We start from the raw sequence: 20,758 nt of genomic DNA on the forward strand, positions 1-20,758 counted from the left end.
GCTGCTGAGAGCTATTTTGACCTGTTTTCAGCATATTGCTCTCAACCGAAAGCATCAGAGCATCTGAGAGAGAGATGGCCAATTAAGGCCTCGAAAATCTGGCAGCACAGGTTATGTGCCGGCTGAAACAGTAAAGGCTTTGCAGTATGGCGGAAGGCATGCAGTATGGGGATATGCATATGGACCTCTGGAGGGGGGAGTTTCACAGCCAAGTTGCTGCTACAAAAAAAGGCCACGGAACACTACAGGCCACAGAACACAAAGTCAGGCCCTAGCTGAAGATCTCAGCACCAGTGGCGTAGCTAGAGGGGATGCAAAGCACAAAGTTTTGCACAGAGCCTCACCGTGGCATGCAAGTGGGCCCTCACGCTCCCCTTTGGAGCCATTCCCGGCGATGGGAACAAAACAGATGGGAACAAAACGCAGTGAGGGTCCCTGCAAAACTTTGTGCTTTGCACCCCCTCTAGCTACACCACTGCTCAGCACACAGACAAGGCTCATATTTTCATCCGGAGAGTTGGCTAAGTTGCGGAAGGAAATGAGCTCCAACCTGAGAGCTAGATTGCCTCCCAGTCAGTGCCTCACCCAGCCCCAGAGGTTCGATGTCCTCCCAGTCACATCCCAAACCCCCCGATTGCTTTCTTTTGGACAAGTCACTCAATGAACGGCTCAGCCGAACGTGTTTCTGTCGAACTGGATTTGTTCTGTGCCAAAGAGCAGGGACTAGGAATACTGGCATGAAATTCTGAAAACACGTAGGCACATTTCAGGGCAACATGTACTGAATAATCGAAAATCCATGCCTGGAGTCACTGCTGTTGACTCAAGCATACCTTTTCTTTTCCTCTGCTGCCTTTATGTAATCCGCTGTCCACAAAATAATCTCATAAACCAGGAGTCAAAAGGTACAAATGTGTGACAAGCAAAAAGGAAATTGATTTGTTGAGGGGGGAAAAAAAACCCTCTTCTATTCGTTCTCAGGCCCGAAATGGCATCGATATTTTGATCCCATGCATGTTTATTCAGTTTATTCCTGCTGGTTTGAATGAGACTTACTTCCAAGTAAGCCAAAATAGAATTGCAGCCCCCGTCACATCTCCAGCGCTCGGGAACGGGCCAAGTTGTCTGGCTCCGATTAATTACAGCTCCATTTCTTGACTGCTTTACTTCCAGCTTGTGATTAAGCTCAAGTTAGTCATGCTGATTAACTGATTAACACTCTCACCCTTCCAAATTATTATTTGCAATGCATCTCCCGTGACTACAGCTGGCAGAAGGGAACGCCGAGGGGTGTCGCTTTGGAACACAAGGTGGAACGCACCTGAGACTGAACGACACCCCAGATCCGCTGCAGATTTTCCCAGCAAAAGGTTTCATTCAGGAGGCACTTGGCCATTCCCGTACAGGAGGGATGTAACCCTCGATCTGTAGCACCAGGTCAGGAGAGGGGAGAGGAAGGAAGCTCCTTCCTTTCCTTCCTCTTTCATATTGTGGTTTGCCATTGCAGAAATAGAACTTGAGGTTTTAATGCTCACCTTGTGTTTGAGGCAAGCATTACAAGTCCAGACTTACATATTCGAGCCCAGAAATATGAGTCTTGGCAACATCTATACAGTGGGCCCTTGGGATCTGTTCTGGAACTCCCTGCAGATACTGAAATCTGCAGATAAGGAACTCTGCGGTTGGCCCATGCATGCCACAATTCCTTGCTTGGGGGATATGCCCAACCTGAGACACCTCCCAAACTCAGGGTGACCAGACGTCCTTTTCCCCCCAGGATATATCCTCTTTTTTAGCTTCGTGTCCCGGAAGAGAACTAAAATCTCCTTTTCCCTGTGAGCAGGCCCCTGCACGCAGCACGCAGCCTTCTTATAATTAATAAATTATATGTAATAAATGAAACATAATATAGTTTTAAATTTAATAATAAGTAATATACTGTTTAAATTAACCACATGAAATCAATATATGAGTGTTCTTAGCTTTTATTTCATCGTGTGCTACATTTTTCTTAGCTGTCTTACATTTTGGGGTGCTTTGTCCTGTTCTGTGATTAGGACATCTGGTCACCCTGCCCATACACAACTGGAAAGCACCCTCGGTTCATGCCAGCAAACCAGAAGTGTCTTCCAATTTCATCCAGGAGGCTTTCTGAGGAGGCCGTGTGTGACTTCCCTGTGCCTCAGAAAGTCCCTCAGAGGTGATTTCTGGTCACCTCCAGGAGGTCCTCTTGAGGCCCTCCAGCCACAGCTTGGCATCTGCAGATCTTCAAATCCGCAGGTGCTAAGTCCACAGAAAAGGAGGACCCACTGTACCCTTATTACAAATCTTCTGATTGAATGAACCACCCATGGAACACTTTTTGAAAACTGCTGACCTACACCAGTGGTCTTCAACCTTTTTTGTGCCACAACCCCAATATATAAATCAATAAAGTATGCGACTAGGGAACCATTTCGATCCCGTCCACCTCCTAGGACCCCATCTGTCCACTCTCTATCTCCACTGCCACCCACTCCCCATCCCCACCCCCCATTATGCTCTCCCAGCACTGTTCACTGTAACTAAATATTCTTATTAAAGAAAACAGGAAAGGTTACCCTGTAGCCTGGCACTAGTGAAATATAGCACCATTGCTAAGAACCTGAGCAGGGCTGGGATACCATCGCTTGGTGCCTGAAGGGGTGCACCAGATGCCTTTCCATTTATACCTGGTGGTATACTAATTCAGTGGTCTTCAACCTTTTTCATTTCCGTAAGTTGCCACAACCCCACAACTGAAGCTTCTCAACCCCGTTGGGGTTCTAACCCCATGGTTGAAGAACTCAGACCTACAGCATCCAAATCATCAGTGACAACACGTGGAATCCCTATACCATGACACTCAGTGTAGACCCAATATTGGTCCTCCAATGGGTCATACATAACCCAGCCAACTGGATTCAAGCCTTCCAAAATAGGATGCAAGCCTGTCATGTCTACCTTCATGAGAGTCTGTAACTTCTGAATCTCGGTCTTCAGCATCTCGTTCTCTCGCTCAAGCTTCAGAACTTGCTCCTTCTTTGGCCGGTTTTCGATGTCGTTCTTAAGCTTCAGGGACTGGTTTCTCTCCAATTTGCATTCCTCTTGTGCTTTATTCAAGCAGTGTGTCAGCTGGTCAATCTGGTGAGTCCCAGATATCGTTCAGAGAAAGAGAGAATAAACGGCGATCAATAGACACTCGCAACACTTCTAAGGAACAATGCTCCCCAAGCGCATCTCCACTCCAGTTAGCAGCATGCTTTCAAGCGGTCTGCAATCCACGTCCTTGGGAGGGTGTCCAACATCCACATTCCAAGTCGCACTGAGCATTGTTAAGCCTCTATGAAGGTCCTTTAAGAATAATCTCTGCCAGTAACAGGGATGATTGCTTAGAGATGACTAAGCAACAAATCAGTTATCCCAGAACAACCTGGAGAGATCATGACATTGTCTGAAGCTGTCTTCAGTGACCAAGGACAGGCAAGTGGCCTTAAGACCACAAACCAGGTGCCTAAAATAGCTGGATGGACGGAGTCATCTCTCACAGGGCACACCTATATTGCAAAAACATCTTAGTTTAACGCTACCATCATGGCTTCCACACGTACACACTCCCCAATCCTTGGAATTGTAATTAGGGAAGGTATTTAAAATTCTCAGTTAGTAGAAGGTGCCTGGAGGCAGACCTTAAGCCAAGGTTCTAGGCCAGTGGTTCTCAAACGTTTTAGCACCAGGACCCACTTTTTAGAATGACAATCTGTAGGGGCACACCAGAAGTGGTTAACTTGGAAGTGACGTCAAGGCCAGAAGTGAAATCACCAATCTAGGCTTCAAACCGAAGCCGTGATTGGTCAAAGGACCCGTTTCACAGTGCACTTGTGCTGTTATTTTGCTTAGCCTGGAATCTAAACATGCCAGCTCAGAACATAGAGTGGGATACTTCTCCAGCCCCACAGCCCTCCCAGCTTTCCAGTGTGTCCCACCTTCTAGCTCATTCAGGGCAACGCACCTCAGTGCCTGCCTCACCTCTAGCTGGAGATCTCGGCTTCTTATCACCGCCATGTTCTTCTCTTCACTCAGCTGGGCGTACCTCATCGCCAGGTTGTAGTTCTCATCCTTCACCTTGATGAGTTCATCACTGTAGTTGTTCTTTTCCTCTTTCATTTTGTTGTACCTCTCCTGGAAGGTCAGCAGCTCTATCTTGTTCAGTTTCAGGTGCTTCCTCTCGTCCTCCATCTGACGGGCCTTGGCTAAGAGTTCACAGCGCTGAGCGTCCTTGGTCTTGATCTGCTGCTGCAGCTTAATGATCTCATTCATCAGGAAATGGGTGAGGCCTTCATGACCCTCCTCTACTGGAAAAAGAAGACAACACAAACAGGGGACCGTGGCTACATGGATCAGTGCAAGAAAGTACTGGGAGGGCTGAGATGACCAGCGGCAGGATGCCTGGTCCAGAGAGTCTTGAATTTGCATCAGGAGTTGGGACACAAGGAACTGAAACGGCTCCAGAGCAATAAGCAACGGATGAGCAAGTCATACTAGCGCCATTGAAGTGGTTCCTGATTGGTTGCCCTGACCAGCAGATCAGATGGAAGCCAATCAGGATATTGCTATATGGAATGCATAATTTATTGATGGGAGTCATAAGAGCATAAGAAGAGCCCCTCTGGATCAGGCCATAGGCCCATCTAGTCCAGCTTCCTGCAACTCACAGTGGCCCACCAAGATGCGTCAGGGAGCACAAGATACCTGCATCCTGGTGCAACTCCCTTGCACTGGCAGAAAGTGGATACTTCTGCATGGTTTTAAGAAGAGTTTGGAGAAACTCATGGGGGAGCTGAAAAGACAGCTCTATTGATACTATGAAGCATGATGCCCGTCTCCATGTTCCAAGGCAGAATACCCCCCAGGTCCAGTTAGTAGGGTGGCAGAGGGGATGACTCATCCATGAGGCTAACTGAAGTGGTTGCTTCAAGCAGCAAATTTTCCCACTCCCTGCCTCTGTCTGCCCACCTCCATTTCCTTCTGTTGCTCCTCCTCTTCCAGCTCCCTGAGTTCAAAAAGGAAGAAGGGAACATAGCAAAGAAGGATACGTGAAGGAGAGAGCGATGGGATAGATGTCTCCGATGCCGAGTAACTGGGGTGGCATTTGGTACACCACCTCAGGTGCTGGGAGGACTAGCGCTGGGTGGCAGCTGAGAAGGGCTGTTGCCTTCAGACTCAGCTTGAGTTTCTGGAACCATCTGGGAGAAATTATGCTGGGGGGATAGTTGGACCTTCAGTCTGATATTGTTGGATCCAGCAGGGCTCTTAATAATAAAGCTCTACAGATATCAGTTGTCCTGCTGTAATTATTCTGTTTTCCACCGCCCAAACTTGTTCCTATCTGAGGAACTTACAAATACATTTTTATTTATAAGAACATAAGAACATCAGAACAGCCCCACTGGATCAGGTCAAAGGCCCATCTAGTCCAGCTTCCTGTATCTCACAGTGGCCCACCAAATGCCCCAGGAGCACACCAGATAACAAGAGACCTGCAAGGCCTCCTGGGAATTGTAGTTAAGAACATAAGAACAGCCCCACTGGATCAGGTCAAAGGCCCATCTAGTCCAGCTTCCTGTATCTCACAGCGGCCCACCAAATGCCCCAGGGAGCACACCAGATAACAAGAGACCTCATCCTGGTGCCCTCCCTTGCATCTGGCATTCTGACATAGCCCATTTCTAAAATCAGGAGGTGGCACATACACATCATGGCTTGTACCCCGTAATGGATTTTTCCTCCAGAAACTTGTCCAATCCCCTTTTAAAGGCGTCCAGGCTAGATGCCATCACCACATCCTGTGGCAAGGAGTTCCACAGACCAACCACACGCTGAGTAAAGAAATATTTTCTCTTGTCTGTTCTAACTCTCCCAACCCTCAATTTGAGTGGATGTCCCCTGGTTCTGGTGTTGTGTGAGAGTGTAAAGAGCATCTCCCTATCCACTCTGTCCATCCCCTGCATAATTGGAAATTATGGTTTCCTTTATTGCGTTATACATCAATCGAGTTATAAGAACAGGTCCGACTCACCAACAATCGTAGAGAACCGCCGTGTGGGCTCCTTCCCTGTCACCAATTTGTAGAGTTCAGGATAGGAAAACTCCAGGCTTTCCAAGAAGACCACGTAGCCCCTCTCCCCTTTCGTGTGTAGGATGTCGAGCAGCCGACCTAGAGGTAGCCCAAACACACAGCAACTTGAGAAGACAACCAAGATCTCTTGCCATTTTTGGAGGGGGAGAAGAAACCAATGCAAAATGGTTACAGAAAATTAAAATAAATGATTGCCATCCATAAACAGAGGCAACACTAAGGTTTGTGTCACCCAGTGCTGGAGCTCACTGTGTCACCCCCCTGATGGACCTCCTCCCATACCAGACCATACAGAATAAATGGCAATATCATACATGCAGCCTAAATACAGTGGCAACACTAGGATTGGTGCCACTCCTCTTAACTTTATCATTTTAAGAGATAACAGTCCAGGTCACCCAAGAAATCGGTCCCCAACCAAAGGCCAGTGGTCAACTTGATGGCACTCACACAACTGAATCAGACTTCTAGGATGGTGCAAACATTTTGCCAGACAAATAGTTCCCTCAGAATGTCTGACTCAGCAGAGCTGGAACCAGTTACAAAGTCGTACCTGCCCGGTTAATTTTGGAGAGCAGCATCGGCGAGTTGAGCACCTCATCCTCGTCTTGCTCATCAATGACTTTGCACTGGCGCAGATACGGGGTCAGCTTGGCAGGGTTGATGTATCGTGTCAGCATGTGCCGATTGCATTCCACGTTCTCCCAGAGGGCATCCTCTTCGTCCTTCAGAGTCTCCAAGCAGTCGTCCATCTTTGGATCTCCGCCTTTGAAGAAGAGAGAAAGAAGACCCGGTCCATCAATGCACGGATTCAGAAAGGCTTTTCACCCTGTTTTGCAGGAGGTGACGCACATTTTGCAGAGGGAAACCGGAGCATGCATGGAGTCGACCCATCCCCATTCTCACACTGACCAGTGCACGAGAATTCTCATGCGCACCAAATGATTTTGCCCTTTCATCCCCTCCCGTAGCCAGCCAATCTAGACAGAGAGGTTTCCTTGCTACTTCAGGAGCCAGGTCAGGACTAGCTATTTTAGAGTAAAGGTTTAACAGAGAGAGAAGAGCCTTCAGCCATATGGGTGAAGCCTTCAGCCGCTCAGGTGAAACAGCTGGTCTTGACCCAGCTTCTGAAGTAGGAAACTTGTCAATCTAGATTGGCTGGGGGGAGGGGGTGAAAGGAGAGAAAAGCATTTGGTGTACCTGTGCACTTTTGTGCGCTGGTATCCGACTCAGAGATTTGCAGCCTGATCCTTTATAGCTTCACTCAGGGGTTCAAGAAAATCTGCACAGGTCTGCAGTGTTTAACATCTAGAGAGGTTTGGGGAGGGACTGAAGCCAGAAGAACTCTAGCTCATTGGCATGGACACTGTAGTGATAAGAGGTTATAATTTAGAGGCATTCCCTTATAGAGGGCACTTGTCAACAATATGTAATTTGTGGACATGCCCTAAGGGCAAATGGAGAAGTTAGAGAAGAGTAAAGCTTGAGAGTTCTGTATGAATTGCAGGATTTAAGTAATGCTTGTTCTCATTTATGATCCCCCTACTGATGGGTCCAGAAACATTAAACATGTGAACAATTTTTTTTTTTTAATGCAAACTAGGAACAAAACAAGAACATTGTTTTACCACATATAGGAACTGGGACATGTGCAAAGCCTTGGATGTATAAAGCTCTCTCAGGCTAACCTACAGTGGATGGTGCTATCACTCTGGGGCAGAGCTTGGCAGACTCTTTTCAGATCAATGCCTGGAGTCTCCAAAAAGATCTGTTTGAAACCCAGGTGAGCCACTGTTGGGAGCTGTGGCTGGCCTAGCAGTGCTCTGCATTGGAGAGATACCGTGGCACTGTCTTGGGGGCAGCCTGATCTTGCGCCAGACCTGAACAAGCATCTCCAAGAGGCAAACAGTAGGGGCAGTGACTTTACTGGGGCCAGAAGAGAAGTCCTTGCTGCATTCTTCATAGGTTGCTGCTGGGATTATCGAGATCAGGAGAGCCTTGACAGGTGTGGCCAGGGGCCCACACAAGACTCCCTCCCATGTTTGGCCAACACTGTGGAAAGAACCACTGTGCTTCTACCTACTGCTGCACAATGAGCCAAGGTGCAAGAGGATGCTCATAGCCTCCTGCTGCAGTTGCTCCCTCCCAACAGCCCAACAAAGCCCAGTTGAGAGGCTTATGAGGGAGCACATGGTAGCAGCAGATGCAGGTCCTTCTCTGTGCTGGCCCCCTTAACTGCAACGGCAGCAGTGAAGAAGAACCATCACCCACCCATTGTCTGGTTAACCTTCTCAGCCAGGCACCACTGATTGTGCCCAGTGAGGAAAGCCAACCAGGATCCAGAAAGTGGCCAGGGTGCAAGAGGGCCTCTGCTACTGTACCAGTCCCTGCCTGCTCATATAGGCACCACACGGGGTTTGCTAGCACAACATCTGATTTCCAAAGCTTGGGGGGTGTCCTTGCCCCCGGGTCCCTCAAAGACCGGAGCTGCCTTTAGCTACAAAAATACCCGAGACGCACTTTGTAAGCGCACACCTTTCCATGGCTCAACCTGTTGTTAACATGCACGCAACTCTTTGCCTTAACGCAATCCAAACAAATCCAGCTTGTGTCGCGTCATGTAAAGGCAGGCGACACTATTGTTATCGCTACAGCTTCTCCTACAGCGACTTGTAATCTGGCTCGACAACCGGCTTTGCCGCCTGTCTCTGCCCCATCTTATATTCTGGGTTGTTTGTTTGCTTCTACCACCCCACCCCACCCCAGCAAAGAAGCTGCCCTCATTTAAACAATGAGGTGGCTGGAACGCACAGGGGTTTCTCAGTGGGCTCCTGGGCAGGGCTTTCTTGCACCTCCAACTGGAGTTGCCATTCAGCGACAACATTATACCTTCATAGGCTGCTCAAGCACCACGGAAACATCATGGGGAGACACTGGACCAAAGCCACCCAATGTGGGCTGATGGAAAACAAGGGATGTGGGATGTGTGTGAATACTTAAAAATGAGATATATGAGAATAGCTGTAGTGCAGCGGAGGAATTGCTCACTCCCAGATATTCCCCCCCCCCCAGACACACACAACGTTTTGTTCACAAGGTGGCCTCTATTTGTGGGTGAACTTCATGCAATCGCATGCCAACGATTTCAAAGCCCGCCGTGTGGCATCAGCAGGAATGAAACAGACAGTTCTTTTATGCTTCAGATGGAGCTCTCTCTCCCCCACCCAGCTTCTTGCAACGACTTGTTGCTTTCTGATTGCCACACACACACACACACACACACACACACACACACACACACACACACAATTCAACTGGCTCTGCCTCTGATTGAGACAAACACCTTGCAGCGAAAACTTGCCCCGGCTCTTTTGTGTTCTTTTCACGTGCCGGAGAATCTTCTCCACTGATCAAGCAGGGACGGCGAAAGCCCCCCAGGCAGCCAAATCAGCTCCATACAGCCCAGGTTGGATCTAAGGCTTCCATCTGCGGTGAAGCACCAGGGAGATCTTATTATTCAACTAGAGCCGGCACGGAGAGGCCTGGTGAATACATATTTGAAACCTGGTGTCAGGGAGGTGGGTTTGCCTCCCCTCCGTTACACCCTCTTAGTGGAGTGAGAGGAGCAGTGTGGGAAGAAGGGTGCTGGGGGTGCCATGCTTTGAAGTGAGAGGCCCTCTTTGTAAGGTCTGGGTTGTACTGAAGCGGAAATGTCCTGCCCGTAAGATCCAGATTGGAGGGAAATGTGAGATTGTTAGAAGCAGACGCGAAAGTCAGAGGGCTGCCCAGCCAGAGGAACAAAACTGATAATTAAGACTCCAGTGTGGAAAGTTCCTGGCCTGGGAACAAAAAGGAAGTAACATGCCAGGTGTCCCATTATCTGATGAGCTTAGGGGCTGCAAGGCCAGAGACCAGGCACTGTCAATTTGGAGCTATGCCACTTGGTTGAGAATTAAAAGTTACATGGGGTACCAACGGAGGGGCAGATCATGACTCCACAGATTTAATGCTCTTGATTGGACTGGCCCAAAAAGGGCATTAGCTATATAAGTGGGAGAAGTGAGCCTATAGTGAGGTGGTTCATGGCTGGACTGCAGTAGGACGGTCAACTGTTCAAGCACTGCCCAGCGGGACTTTGGGAATTGAGTCATGTAGCCAGTAGTTAGTTTGTTGATTTCTGCTGCCTTTAAAATGTGTGCATCTCCCTCACTGCTTGGAACCCTCCTTTTAGAGCCCCAGTACATGGGCCGAGTTACTAACGCATAAAAAGCTTTAAAGAACTTTCTGAGTAAATTGCTGGGGTGCTTGCTTATCGGCTGACCAGAGGGAATTGGAGCTACTTTGAGGAACTGTTGGAGGGTTTAGGTATCTCTCCTGGCAGTGGTCTTGCTCATAAAAGTGACCCTCACAAATGGGGTATTTAGAAAAGTGGTCCTTGCACTATCAACAAGAAGTTGAAATTCCCTACTCTAAGGTACTTGGCTTTACTGAGGCTGCTGGATGGGACGCCCTCTCCTCATTTCGTCTGATAGCAAGCACAAACACTTATCCTCCAGCCATCTCTATTTTTTGGTCCCCTTTCCTGGGAAGTCACAATCTCCAATTACACTTTGGAGGGTTAAAACTGTGTATGAAAATAAGGATGCTCCATGTGTAGCTATGTTTTTGTTGGTGACGCGGGAGAGAATATGGAAACACACATGCACATTGCAGGACCTGTCACCTGGCAGGACAAAGTTCCTAACAACACAGTCCTGGAACGTGCTGGAATCCCTAGCATGTACGCACTGCTGAAAAAGAGATGCCTGCGTTGGCTCGGTCATGTCGTGAGAATGGATGATGGCCGGATCCCAAAGGATCTCCTCTATGGAGAACTCGTGCAAGGAAAGCGCCCTACAAGGTAGACCACAGCTGCGATACAAGGACATCTGCAAGAGGGATCTGAAGGCCTTAGGAGTGGACCTCAACAGGTGGGAAACCCTGGCCTCTGAGCGGCCCGCTTGGAGGCAGGCTGTGCAGCATGGCCTTTCCCAGTTTGAAGAGACACTTGGCCAACAGTCTGAGGCAAAGAGGCAAAGAAGGAAGGCCCATAGCCAGGGAGACAGACCAGGGACAGACTGCACTTGCTCCCAGCGTGGAAGGGATTGTCACTCCCGAATCGGCCTTTTCAGCCACACTAGACGCTGTTCCAGAACCACCTTTCAGAGCGCGATACCAGAGTCTTTCGAGACTGAAGGTTGCCAATATGGACATGCACAATGCAACTGACAAAGCCCCATCCCACAGAACTGATTTATCCAGTGGGGTTTAATCCCTAGTGGGAGAGTATTGGGTTGTGGCTCAAGCCTCCATCCATACCTCTGTTGGGCACTTCCCCATTCCACTATACCTGATTGGGGCTTCTCTTCCAGTGGTGAAGGGGAATCATATCCAAGATAGCACCATGGCTGTAGGGGAGCACCAAGCGCAAGCTTGCCCTTGTTCTATGGCAGCACCAACAAAGTCCAAAGTAGCCACAAGAGCTGAGTCAAAATAATTTCCTTTCTGTTTTGGTTTTGCTATTATTGCAAAATGTCTCCATTTTCAGCGTGTTTTTAGCATCGCCCTGAAGGTTTTCTCACCCACAGGGCTTACTTTCACAGCTCGGGGTGGTGGGGTGGTGGATTACAAATGAGTGTAGAGACTCGTTCAAAAAACACCCTGGGGCAAAGAGACTTACTTCTGAGTGGACACACATAGGACTGCGCTGCCAATCTTGTGCCACAGATCATTGCCAAGGATTTCACTGCCCTCTTGCTCATCACATATTGCTCTTGTTGCATCTGTATGTTGTATTAATTGGCTCTGAAGTCACCTCTCCTACACTGTTTATAAAGTCAAGAGAACTACTCCTCCTAAGGTTAAAGATGTACTCATCTCATTGTCCTGCAATCTGTTCTCAAGTGTTTTAAACATCACCAGAATCTGCAAGTGCAGGCCTCTTAACACTGACAGGTCTGTGCTGGAATGCATGTTCATCAGAGCTAAGATTCATGCATCCTCCACTCAGAGATCTGACTCCTGTTCATCAACAGTCCCTCTTCACCCCAGTATAGCATTCTGACCAGTGGCTTTTGCTGGTGTCTCTCTTGCATCGATTTTTTTTAAGATTGTGAGCCCTTTGGGGACAGGGAAGCATTTATTTTGCTGTGGAAACCACTTTGTGAAATGCTTTTCTGTTGTCATAAAGCAGTGTGTAAATATAATTGGTAGAGACAAAGTGTGTCCACCTCTCACTCGGAGATACAAGTTTTAAGTCCCCCGTGGAAGGAGTCAAACCTCAACACATGATGTGGAGAGGTGTGCAATTTGAGAGGTATCCTCAAAAGGACAAAGATAGGGACAAACATAGAGGCAGTGAACAGAAAATCAGGGCAGGAGAGAGCGCAAGACAAAAATTCAAACCATCAAAGTGATACAGCACCCCAACAGCCTCGCTGCTGGCATCCTTCAGTCTCGGAAGACTATGGTGTCACGCTCTGAATGGTGGTTCTGGAACAGTGTCCTCTCCAGTGCGCGAAGCCTGGGTAAAGTAGGTATGGAGGATAGGCTGTTACCCATGCAGCAAATCCCCCCTCTCCACGTCGCTGAAATGGTCCAATGGAAAGGCAGAGGCCAATACGGTTGGTTCCAGCAGCGTCGCAGGAGTTGCCAGAACATGACTGTGTTCAGCCATGAACTGCCTCAGGGACTCCGGCTCCGGGTTTTGCCTCGAGGTTGACTCCTGAAGCCTTTTCCATAACTGGATGTAGCCACAAGGCAGTGGAGGTTTGGGATCAGAGTTTTCCTTCTCTCAGATGAGCTGCCTTCCCAGGCTGACGAGTCCCATCTACCCGGTGGCTGTTTAGTCGCCTCTTACGACAAGTACAGCCAAACGGAGGGCCTATTCTTATCCCCAGCCCCCAGGGGATAAGTTTACTTATCCCCAACAGCCTCAGTTTACTGGTTAATAAGGCAACCTGTTTTGCTCAGCATACAATACATGCAATTTTAAACCCCCCCCTTTCAAATACCAATTTTAATAGGATTTCTTTATGGCACTGCAGAGATGGTTTCTGGAAATGGTACAAGGGGTACCATCACCCCTTAGGCTCTCTGTAGTTGGTCTGCCCAAATCACAGAAAGGCAAAAGTAAAGGAGGCTGTGAGCATCGCAGGTCTTGGGGAAATGACAGCATAAAAGAGCCAATGTGGCCGCAGAGAGTTCTCCTCGGCAGCTCCCAGTCATGATTTAGTAGCAGGAAAGCCAGATTGAAGATGTTCTTGTATAGATCTTGGCATGGAATTTAATTCTATTGACTCCACACCTAATAAATATGAATGCTTTATATCATTAGTCGGGAGAATTGCCCAAAAGCATATACCTACGAGATGCTGGTGAGAATCCGCTCCCAGCCTCATTAAAGAGAACAGCAAAGTGTGAACCTGTCTATATATTATTCAGACTTCTTCGGTGAAGATTCATAGGGCCACCGGAAATCGCCCAGGGTGGCAAAACGCTAACAAAGCAGGCTGATGAAGAAAGGATGGAGGAAGGAAGTGATACCACAAGCTCATTTAACACCGGAAGTGGTTGGGTTTTTGCTTTTCTTTTCTTTTTAAAGGTCTTTTTAAAAGGGCAATGATCCACAATCTTGATCTGTGTACTATACCATCAGCAAGCAGATAAGCTATGACAGCAGTCTAGGTTGCCCAGTAGCTACCCAGCCCACTTAGAACTTCCTTGCCCGCTATTGATCCACGGATGTCCAGCCTTCCACTGAATATCTTGATACAAGCCCCTCTCTAAAGTAGTACATAATTTTTACCACTTCACTGCTGACACACAGCCCAATCCTATCCACACTTTCCTGGGAGTAAGCCCCATTGACTCTAACAGGACTGACTTCTGAGTAGACATGCATAGGATTGGCAAAGAAGTCACCAAAAAAATCTAATTTAAAGAACAGGCACTTTCCCAATTCTTTGGGGTACGTACACACCTGGCAACAAATTCCATCTCATTGAGATTCACAGAACATGCAGTTGGCCTGAGCCCAAACATAGATTTTCAGGGACAAACTACAAATTAAGAGAAATGTGTGTTTTGGCCAGTTCTTTTTAAACAGTTTTACATATAAATAGCATGTGGGGTGCAGCAAACTGTGGCAGGAGGATAAGGGGGCTTGAATACTGTCTCCCTGCTGGGGCTTTGATTGGGATGGCACTTCTCCCCTGTGTGCTACTTCCAGAAGGGGAGAAACCTCCATTGACTTCAGTGCAGTCCTTGAAAGCTTATGCTGAAATAAATGTGTTAGGCTTTAAGTGCTGCAGGAAGATTGCTGAGAACGGCCATCAGACCAGTTTAGCAAAGTGGGTGCAAATATTTATCTGAGATCTTACCCTGAAAAGCATATAGTATCATTGTCCCCATATTACAGATGGGGAAGACTGAGGTTGAGTTATTTGGCTGAAGTCACCTAGTAGGCTCATGGCAGAGGCCAGATGCAAACCAGTTTGGTCTCTTAGCCCTTACTCTACCACCTCTCATGGATTAATGTTCTCTTGATCTTAATACTTGACGAATCATAGAATGTCAAAGGTAAAAGGGTTATTAAGGTTAAAGGGTAAAAGGAGGTCATTTAGTCCAACCCCTGCTCAGTGTAGGCAACTGTTACAGCATTCCTAACAGGGGACCATTCAGCCTCTGCTTGCAAACCTCCGCTGAAGGGCAGTCCCCAATTGCACAAAGCAGACTGTCCCAGCGTCAGGCAGCTCTGACGATACAGAACTTCTTCCTCATGTCTAGACTGAATCTACTTCCCTGTAGTTTCAACACCAACACATTGGTTCCTGCCTTCAGGAGCCAGAGAGAGTAAGCCTTCTCCTTCTTCTATGCCACAGCCCTTTAGATACCTTGTGATGGCTACTGTAACTCCCCTTGACCTCCTCGTCTCCATGCTAAACATACCAAGCATCGTTCCTCATTGACCTCAATTTCTAGACCCTGCACTATCTTAGTGGCCCTCCTCTGAACCTCGTCTAGCTTTCAACATCCTTCCCAAAATGCGGTGCCCAAATGTGGGCACGGTATTCCTTCTAGGTGCTAGCTTTGTTCCCATATGTCAGCAATTTTCAAAGCCTTTCTTCTCAGGGCACACTAACCGCTATGGTCTTCTCTATGATCTTCACCTCTTGCGATGTCACCTCCAGTTTCTGGGTCATTATTCCAGGATCTGCAGCTCTGTTTGTAGTGCAGATGTAGTGTAGTGTAATGTAGTGTAGTGTAGTGTAGTGTAATGGATTGTCCGTCCCTCTTCCTTCACCAGCAGAGGAACAGACAATTCATTGCTACAGACAGTTGCCCTGCAACCCAATCCTATGCAGGTTTGCTCAGAAGTAAATCCCATTATAGTCAATTGGGCTTACTCCCAGGTAAGTGTGGATAGGATTACAGCCTTAGAAACAGAGCCACTGAACCCAGATGAGGTTCAGCGACTAAGAGATGCGACTAAGAGAGCGACTAAGATGATTACGGGGCTGGGGCACCTTCCTTATGAGGAAAGGCTACGGCGTTTGGGCCTCTTCAGCCTAGAAAAGAGACGCTTGAGGGGGGACATGATTGAGACATACAAAATTATGCAGGGGATGGACAGAGTGGATAGGGAGATGCTCTTTACACTCTCACATAATACCAGAACCAGGGGACATCCACTAAAATTGAGTGTTGGGCGGGTTAGGACAGACAAAAGAAAATATTTCTTTACTCAGCGCGTGGTCGGTCTGTGGAACTCCTTGCCACAGGATGTGGTGCTGGCGTCTAGCCTAGACGCCTTTAAAAGGGGATTGGACGAGTTTCTGGAGGAAAAATCCGTTATGGGTTACAAGCCATGATGTGTATGCGCAACCTCCTGATTTTAGGAATGGGTTAAGTCAGAATGCCAGATGTAGGGGAGAGCACCAGGATGAGGTCTCTTGTTATCTGGTGTGCTCCCTGGGGCATTTGGTGGGCCGCTGTGAGATACAGGAAGCTGGACTAGATGGGCCTATGGCCTGATCCAGTGGGGCTGTTCTTATGTTCTTATGAGGTTTTCAGCCCTTTTCCACGCTGTGCTCCAAACTCCCACAACACCCCTGGAGACCTTTCGCGACACATCAGTGTGCAGTGCCACACCGGCTGAAAATCACCTTTTATTGAAACGAGCACCAGCAACATGCAACATGGGACACACTTTCAAGTCAACTGAAACTTCAAATAAATTGAAACTTCAAAGTTCAAGTAAATTGCATCAGGATGTTGGCTGTACTTTAGTGATAGATAAGAACTTTATTGGCACGCATAGTACTTTAGTGACCAAATAGACCAAGTGATAATAAAGTAAGCACACTTCCTGGTTCTAATGCATTTTTAATCGTGTTTTAATCTCCCTGCGGTTTGGTATAGCATTGGTAGTCACTCTATACACTCCCTTTTCCCCCCTTTCTTCTCTTTTTTTCCTGCTTTTCTAATTTACATTAATACAGTAATACAAACATCCCCACAAAACATCTATCATCAGCCAGACACTTCAATATCTGCATAGCTGCTTTCTTGGGGAAAAAAAATAAAATTCCATTAAATATCAATAGAACGGCATTATCCTCCAAGCATTAATACCTCCGCTGCACACTCCGATTGTGACAACTCTTCAAGACATTTACAAAGCCATTCCAAGCCGAGTAATAGGGCTGTTTGCACATTACGGCTGCTGGTGTTGAAGTACATAAAAGTTTCTATTGGGTGCACATGATGGTTACCTGGGTTTATTTTCACATCTGACCCACCAGTATATTCTGGACCCCAACTGTGCCTGTACTGAAAGGAACGTGTGAATAACTGTACCCAGGTAAGAACGAACAGTGATTGTTCGCAGGTATACCGACGTATCCAGGTACAGTTTAGTGCACGCGTAGCCCTAGCATGGTTAAATTCAATTAGCATCCTTCCTACTTTCCTGCTATCTCCCCAAGGATGTTAACTGGACCATAAAGAGGGTTTCTCAGGACAAAATTCTGTAGAAATGCGTCATTCATTTCAAAATTAAAACTTAACACTTTCTGCCCTCCAGCAATATTCAGTTTAATTCCTTCTGGACTCCAGTTCACTCTGGAAATGAGGGGTTAAAAGGCTGTGTTACTAAATAGCTGGTAGCCATGGTTAGGTTTGTGAATTCTCCCATTCACTAGTGCTGGCAAATGTTTCAGTGATCTGGGGAATGTGCAAATATTTAAGTTAACTGGACCAATTGCTCTCAATTGGCCCCCGTGCCTAAGGGACCCCCACGCTGGGGTGATCTACTCTAGCCTTGTACACAATTTTACATTCAAATGTGCTTAGATCCATTTGGTTCTTTAACTCACATGTACTTTTTAAACACACACTTTGATTGCTTTCCATTCTACCATACAGATCTACAAAGTCTTTAATAAATTTTATTTAGATCTCTGAGATTCTACAGACCTTGGCTGTGAACCTGAGACCTTGCAAAAAACATTTCCAATCGGTCCTCACAGTTCCTAAGGCCGGTCCTGAACGCAGTAGTGTAGCTAGAGGGGGTGCAAAGCACTAAGTTTTGCAGGGAGTATCACCGTGGCAGGGAAGTGGCCCCCGCTCCGCATAAACCCCCATTTTGCTCTAGCAGCCTGGAATGGCTCCAAAAGGGAGGGGGAGAGGCCGCTTGCATGCCATGGTGAGACTCCCTGCAAAACTGACTGCTTTGCACTCCCTCTAGCTACACTACTGCCTGCGCACAGCAATGCCATTTTGAACATTCAGAATAGTTGCACTGGAGTGCAGAAGTGACACTTCAGAAGACTTTAAAGTGACCTTCTCCAGGGTGGCCATCATGTAAGAAAACGTGGGAGTGGCTTCTTCCACAAAGCTAAAAAGTTTAAGAATTGTTTGTATCATTGAACCCCCTCCAGAAAGCTCCAGGGAAGTCTAAAAGAACCCAAGCAGCAGGCATATGGACAGATGGCAGCACTCACCCTCACTGACAACTCGACAAGGATCTGAGAAATGAGGGGAGGGAGAACAGAGTGTCCTTCCCTCCCCCCCCAGACACCTGCACTCTCACTTTAGTTTATAACACAGGTGTGAATCTGCCTTAGAAGAGTTGCCAGTCTTCTGTATCACAGAAACTTGTAAGGATGCAAAAGATTCATGCTTCTAATGGCAACACTTAAGGAAGAAAAAAAATGAACACGAGAAAGAGAAGACAAGTACCATCAGAAAAGGTCCAGCAGAAAAAGGCCCTGATCTTCTACCCTAGGGACTGCCTTCTTAGGTGCAAATTCTTTCCCCCCAGTTCAAGCCCAAACAGCATCCCCAGATGTTTATACACACGTGGGTCCAACACCCACACACAACAAATCTTGCAGAACACACTGATATTCCACACAAGCGCATAATGGACAGAGCAGCAGTGGCATAGCCAGAGGGGGTGCAAAGCACCAGGTTTTGCAGGCGCCTGAATGCGCCGTGCAAGAGGCCCTCCATTTTGCCCCACTGCCCGGAATGGCTCCGAAGGGGGGCGGAGAAGGGCTGCTCGCATGGCGCATTCAGGCACCAAAACTCAGCGCTTCGCACCTCCTCTGGCTATGCCACTGCAGAGCAGTTCTGAGTTTTGGAGAGTGCCCTGCTTGGTTTGGGCTGACCAATACAAGAGGTGTTGGGGGGCGGAGGAGGGAGAAGAAGCAGGCCCAAGAACAAGGAAAACAAATCCAGTAAGAGGAAGCCCCGACGGCGACCACCAAGGACAGAGATAAAGAGAATGAGATCCTTAAATGGATCTTGGCACCCTCAAGATTAGTGTTAGCACAAAGCCTGCAAATCAAACTAATGGCACAATAATTTTAATAATTTACCACAGGAATTTAGTGCATCTATTTAAAGGGATTTCAGAAGTCGCAAGCGAGGAGCTGAACGCTTGGCATTTAATAAAGGCTTTAATCCACACAACCTCCACACCGCTGCGCATAGCTTGGGGCTGTTCGCACTCAGCATCGCATCCGGCTCAGTCATTTGCTGTGTTTCAAGCGGCTTGTCGAGAAGACAGTTTTACCAAGACAAACTCTTGCCCCTTCTTGGGCTCCCTGTTCTTTCCGGGAGGATATTGGCCAAGCTCTATTGCAGAGGTTCCCAGGGCTTGTTTTTGCATTCCCCCCCCCCCCTGTTTTATGTGGACAATATTTTTGTCTTCATTCTAGACTTGTTGGCATTGTGATGGGATTGGGAAATGGATTTTGGAGTTACAACTACCCGTATTATAGTAGATCAACCGTTCCCACATGCTAGAATATTAGCCAGGGACCTCTTTGTATCCAGCTAAGAATGCATGACAGTGGGCTTTGTGGGGAGAAGAAGGTTCATGTCTGTCCCCCCTGGTGGCCAGGGGCCCAGGTTGCCCTTGATGGTTGCCACAAGAAGAGGACTGATAGGGGTGCTCACCTCCATCTGCTCATTTTCCTCCATGTCTCTTCCTCCCACCACCTGACCTGGAAAAGGAAGAGGAGCACAGAGCAGAAGAGAAAATGTGGCAGAGAGGAGAGCGGTGGGATTCTCTAGTCCACCACTCTCCTTCCTCCGCACATCTTCTCCCACTCTGTCCCCTTCTTCCTTTCCCAGTCCAGGAAGTGGGAGGAACAGAGACTGGCATCATGTCAAGTAAGAGGAGGCAGGACTTGGCATGCTGCCTCCTACACCAGGAGATTTTGGCAGGCCCTGGCCAGAACTGGGAAACAAAGCAATGCAGGCTATGACTGCTTGAGCCAAGGCAAAAATGCATCAGGAAGTCTTCTCTTGAGAAGAGCCAATGGCCAGGATGGGTTCGGCGAAGCTCCTCTAGGATCCAGGAACTGTTGACCGCCCAGGGAGACACTGCAGTTAGTAGCCAAATTGGCTCCACACACAGGGCCATCACGGTGAGAATCATGGATTCCCAGCTTCAGCTTTGGTAACCTGTGGCTCCATATTAGCAGTCTTGACAGACTGAGAAAGAGTGGCTTGCATAATGACTGTCGCCAAAGGAATTCCATGGAATTGGTTCACTCTTAGGCCCCACACACAACATCGACTCTCACAGAAAACAACGGCTGAATGTCGGTTACTCTGCAACCAGCTGCAGAGGAGCAAACAACTCACAGGCCTACCTTAGAACTCCACGATGTACAAGGAAGCAGCTGCTCACCGAAGCACCAGTGTGACACCAGGCCCAAGTTCTGCTTTTACGGCGCATCAAAGAACCAGCTCTTCCAGCCCAGCAGAGCCTGTCTCCATCTCTGTTCTTTGCAGACCTCTTCTCCTTCCTCTCTCTCAACTGGTACCCGTTCAAATGCTGCAGCCGCGGAACCCTACGACTTGCTTCCGGAAACACCCACCTACTGCAGCCCTCTGCAAACCCAGTGTCTATATTTAGTAGGAAGAGAGAGTGCCGAGGCTGGTCTCACTTCCCCTTCTCCTCTGCGCAGAGGCCGTGAGCGCTCTCTCTGGTACCCATTCTTCTTGCAGAAAGGGCAGACACTTTACTCCTGGGGCCAGAGTGCC

General features: G+C 47.9%; 1 protein-coding gene across 1 annotated transcript in view; it reads right to left on the reverse strand.

Moving 5' to 3' along the window:
• CARD11 (caspase recruitment domain family member 11) overlaps positions 1–20,420 on the reverse strand; it is a 54,137-nt gene extending 33,717 nt beyond the window's left edge. Inside the window, exons 1-5 of the mRNA XM_066640536.1 lie at positions 20,365–20,420; positions 6,711–6,923; positions 6,098–6,235; positions 4,048–4,373; positions 2,983–3,162 (exon numbers count right to left, since the gene is read on the reverse strand). Of these exons, the coding sequence (XP_066496633.1) occupies positions 2,983–3,162; positions 4,048–4,373; positions 6,098–6,235; positions 6,711–6,909 (843 nt within the window). The 5' untranslated portion in view covers positions 6,910–6,923; positions 20,365–20,420. The remainder of the gene's footprint in view (positions 1–2,982; positions 3,163–4,047; positions 4,374–6,097; positions 6,236–6,710; positions 6,924–20,364) is intronic.
• Between the last annotated feature and the right edge of the window lie 338 nt (positions 20,421–20,758).

This window comes from Tiliqua scincoides, chromosome 13, assembly GCF_035046505.1.
Source record: "Tiliqua scincoides isolate rTilSci1 chromosome 13, rTilSci1.hap2, whole genome shotgun sequence".
Lineage (NCBI taxonomy): Eukaryota > Metazoa > Chordata > Lepidosauria > Squamata > Scincidae > Tiliqua > Tiliqua scincoides.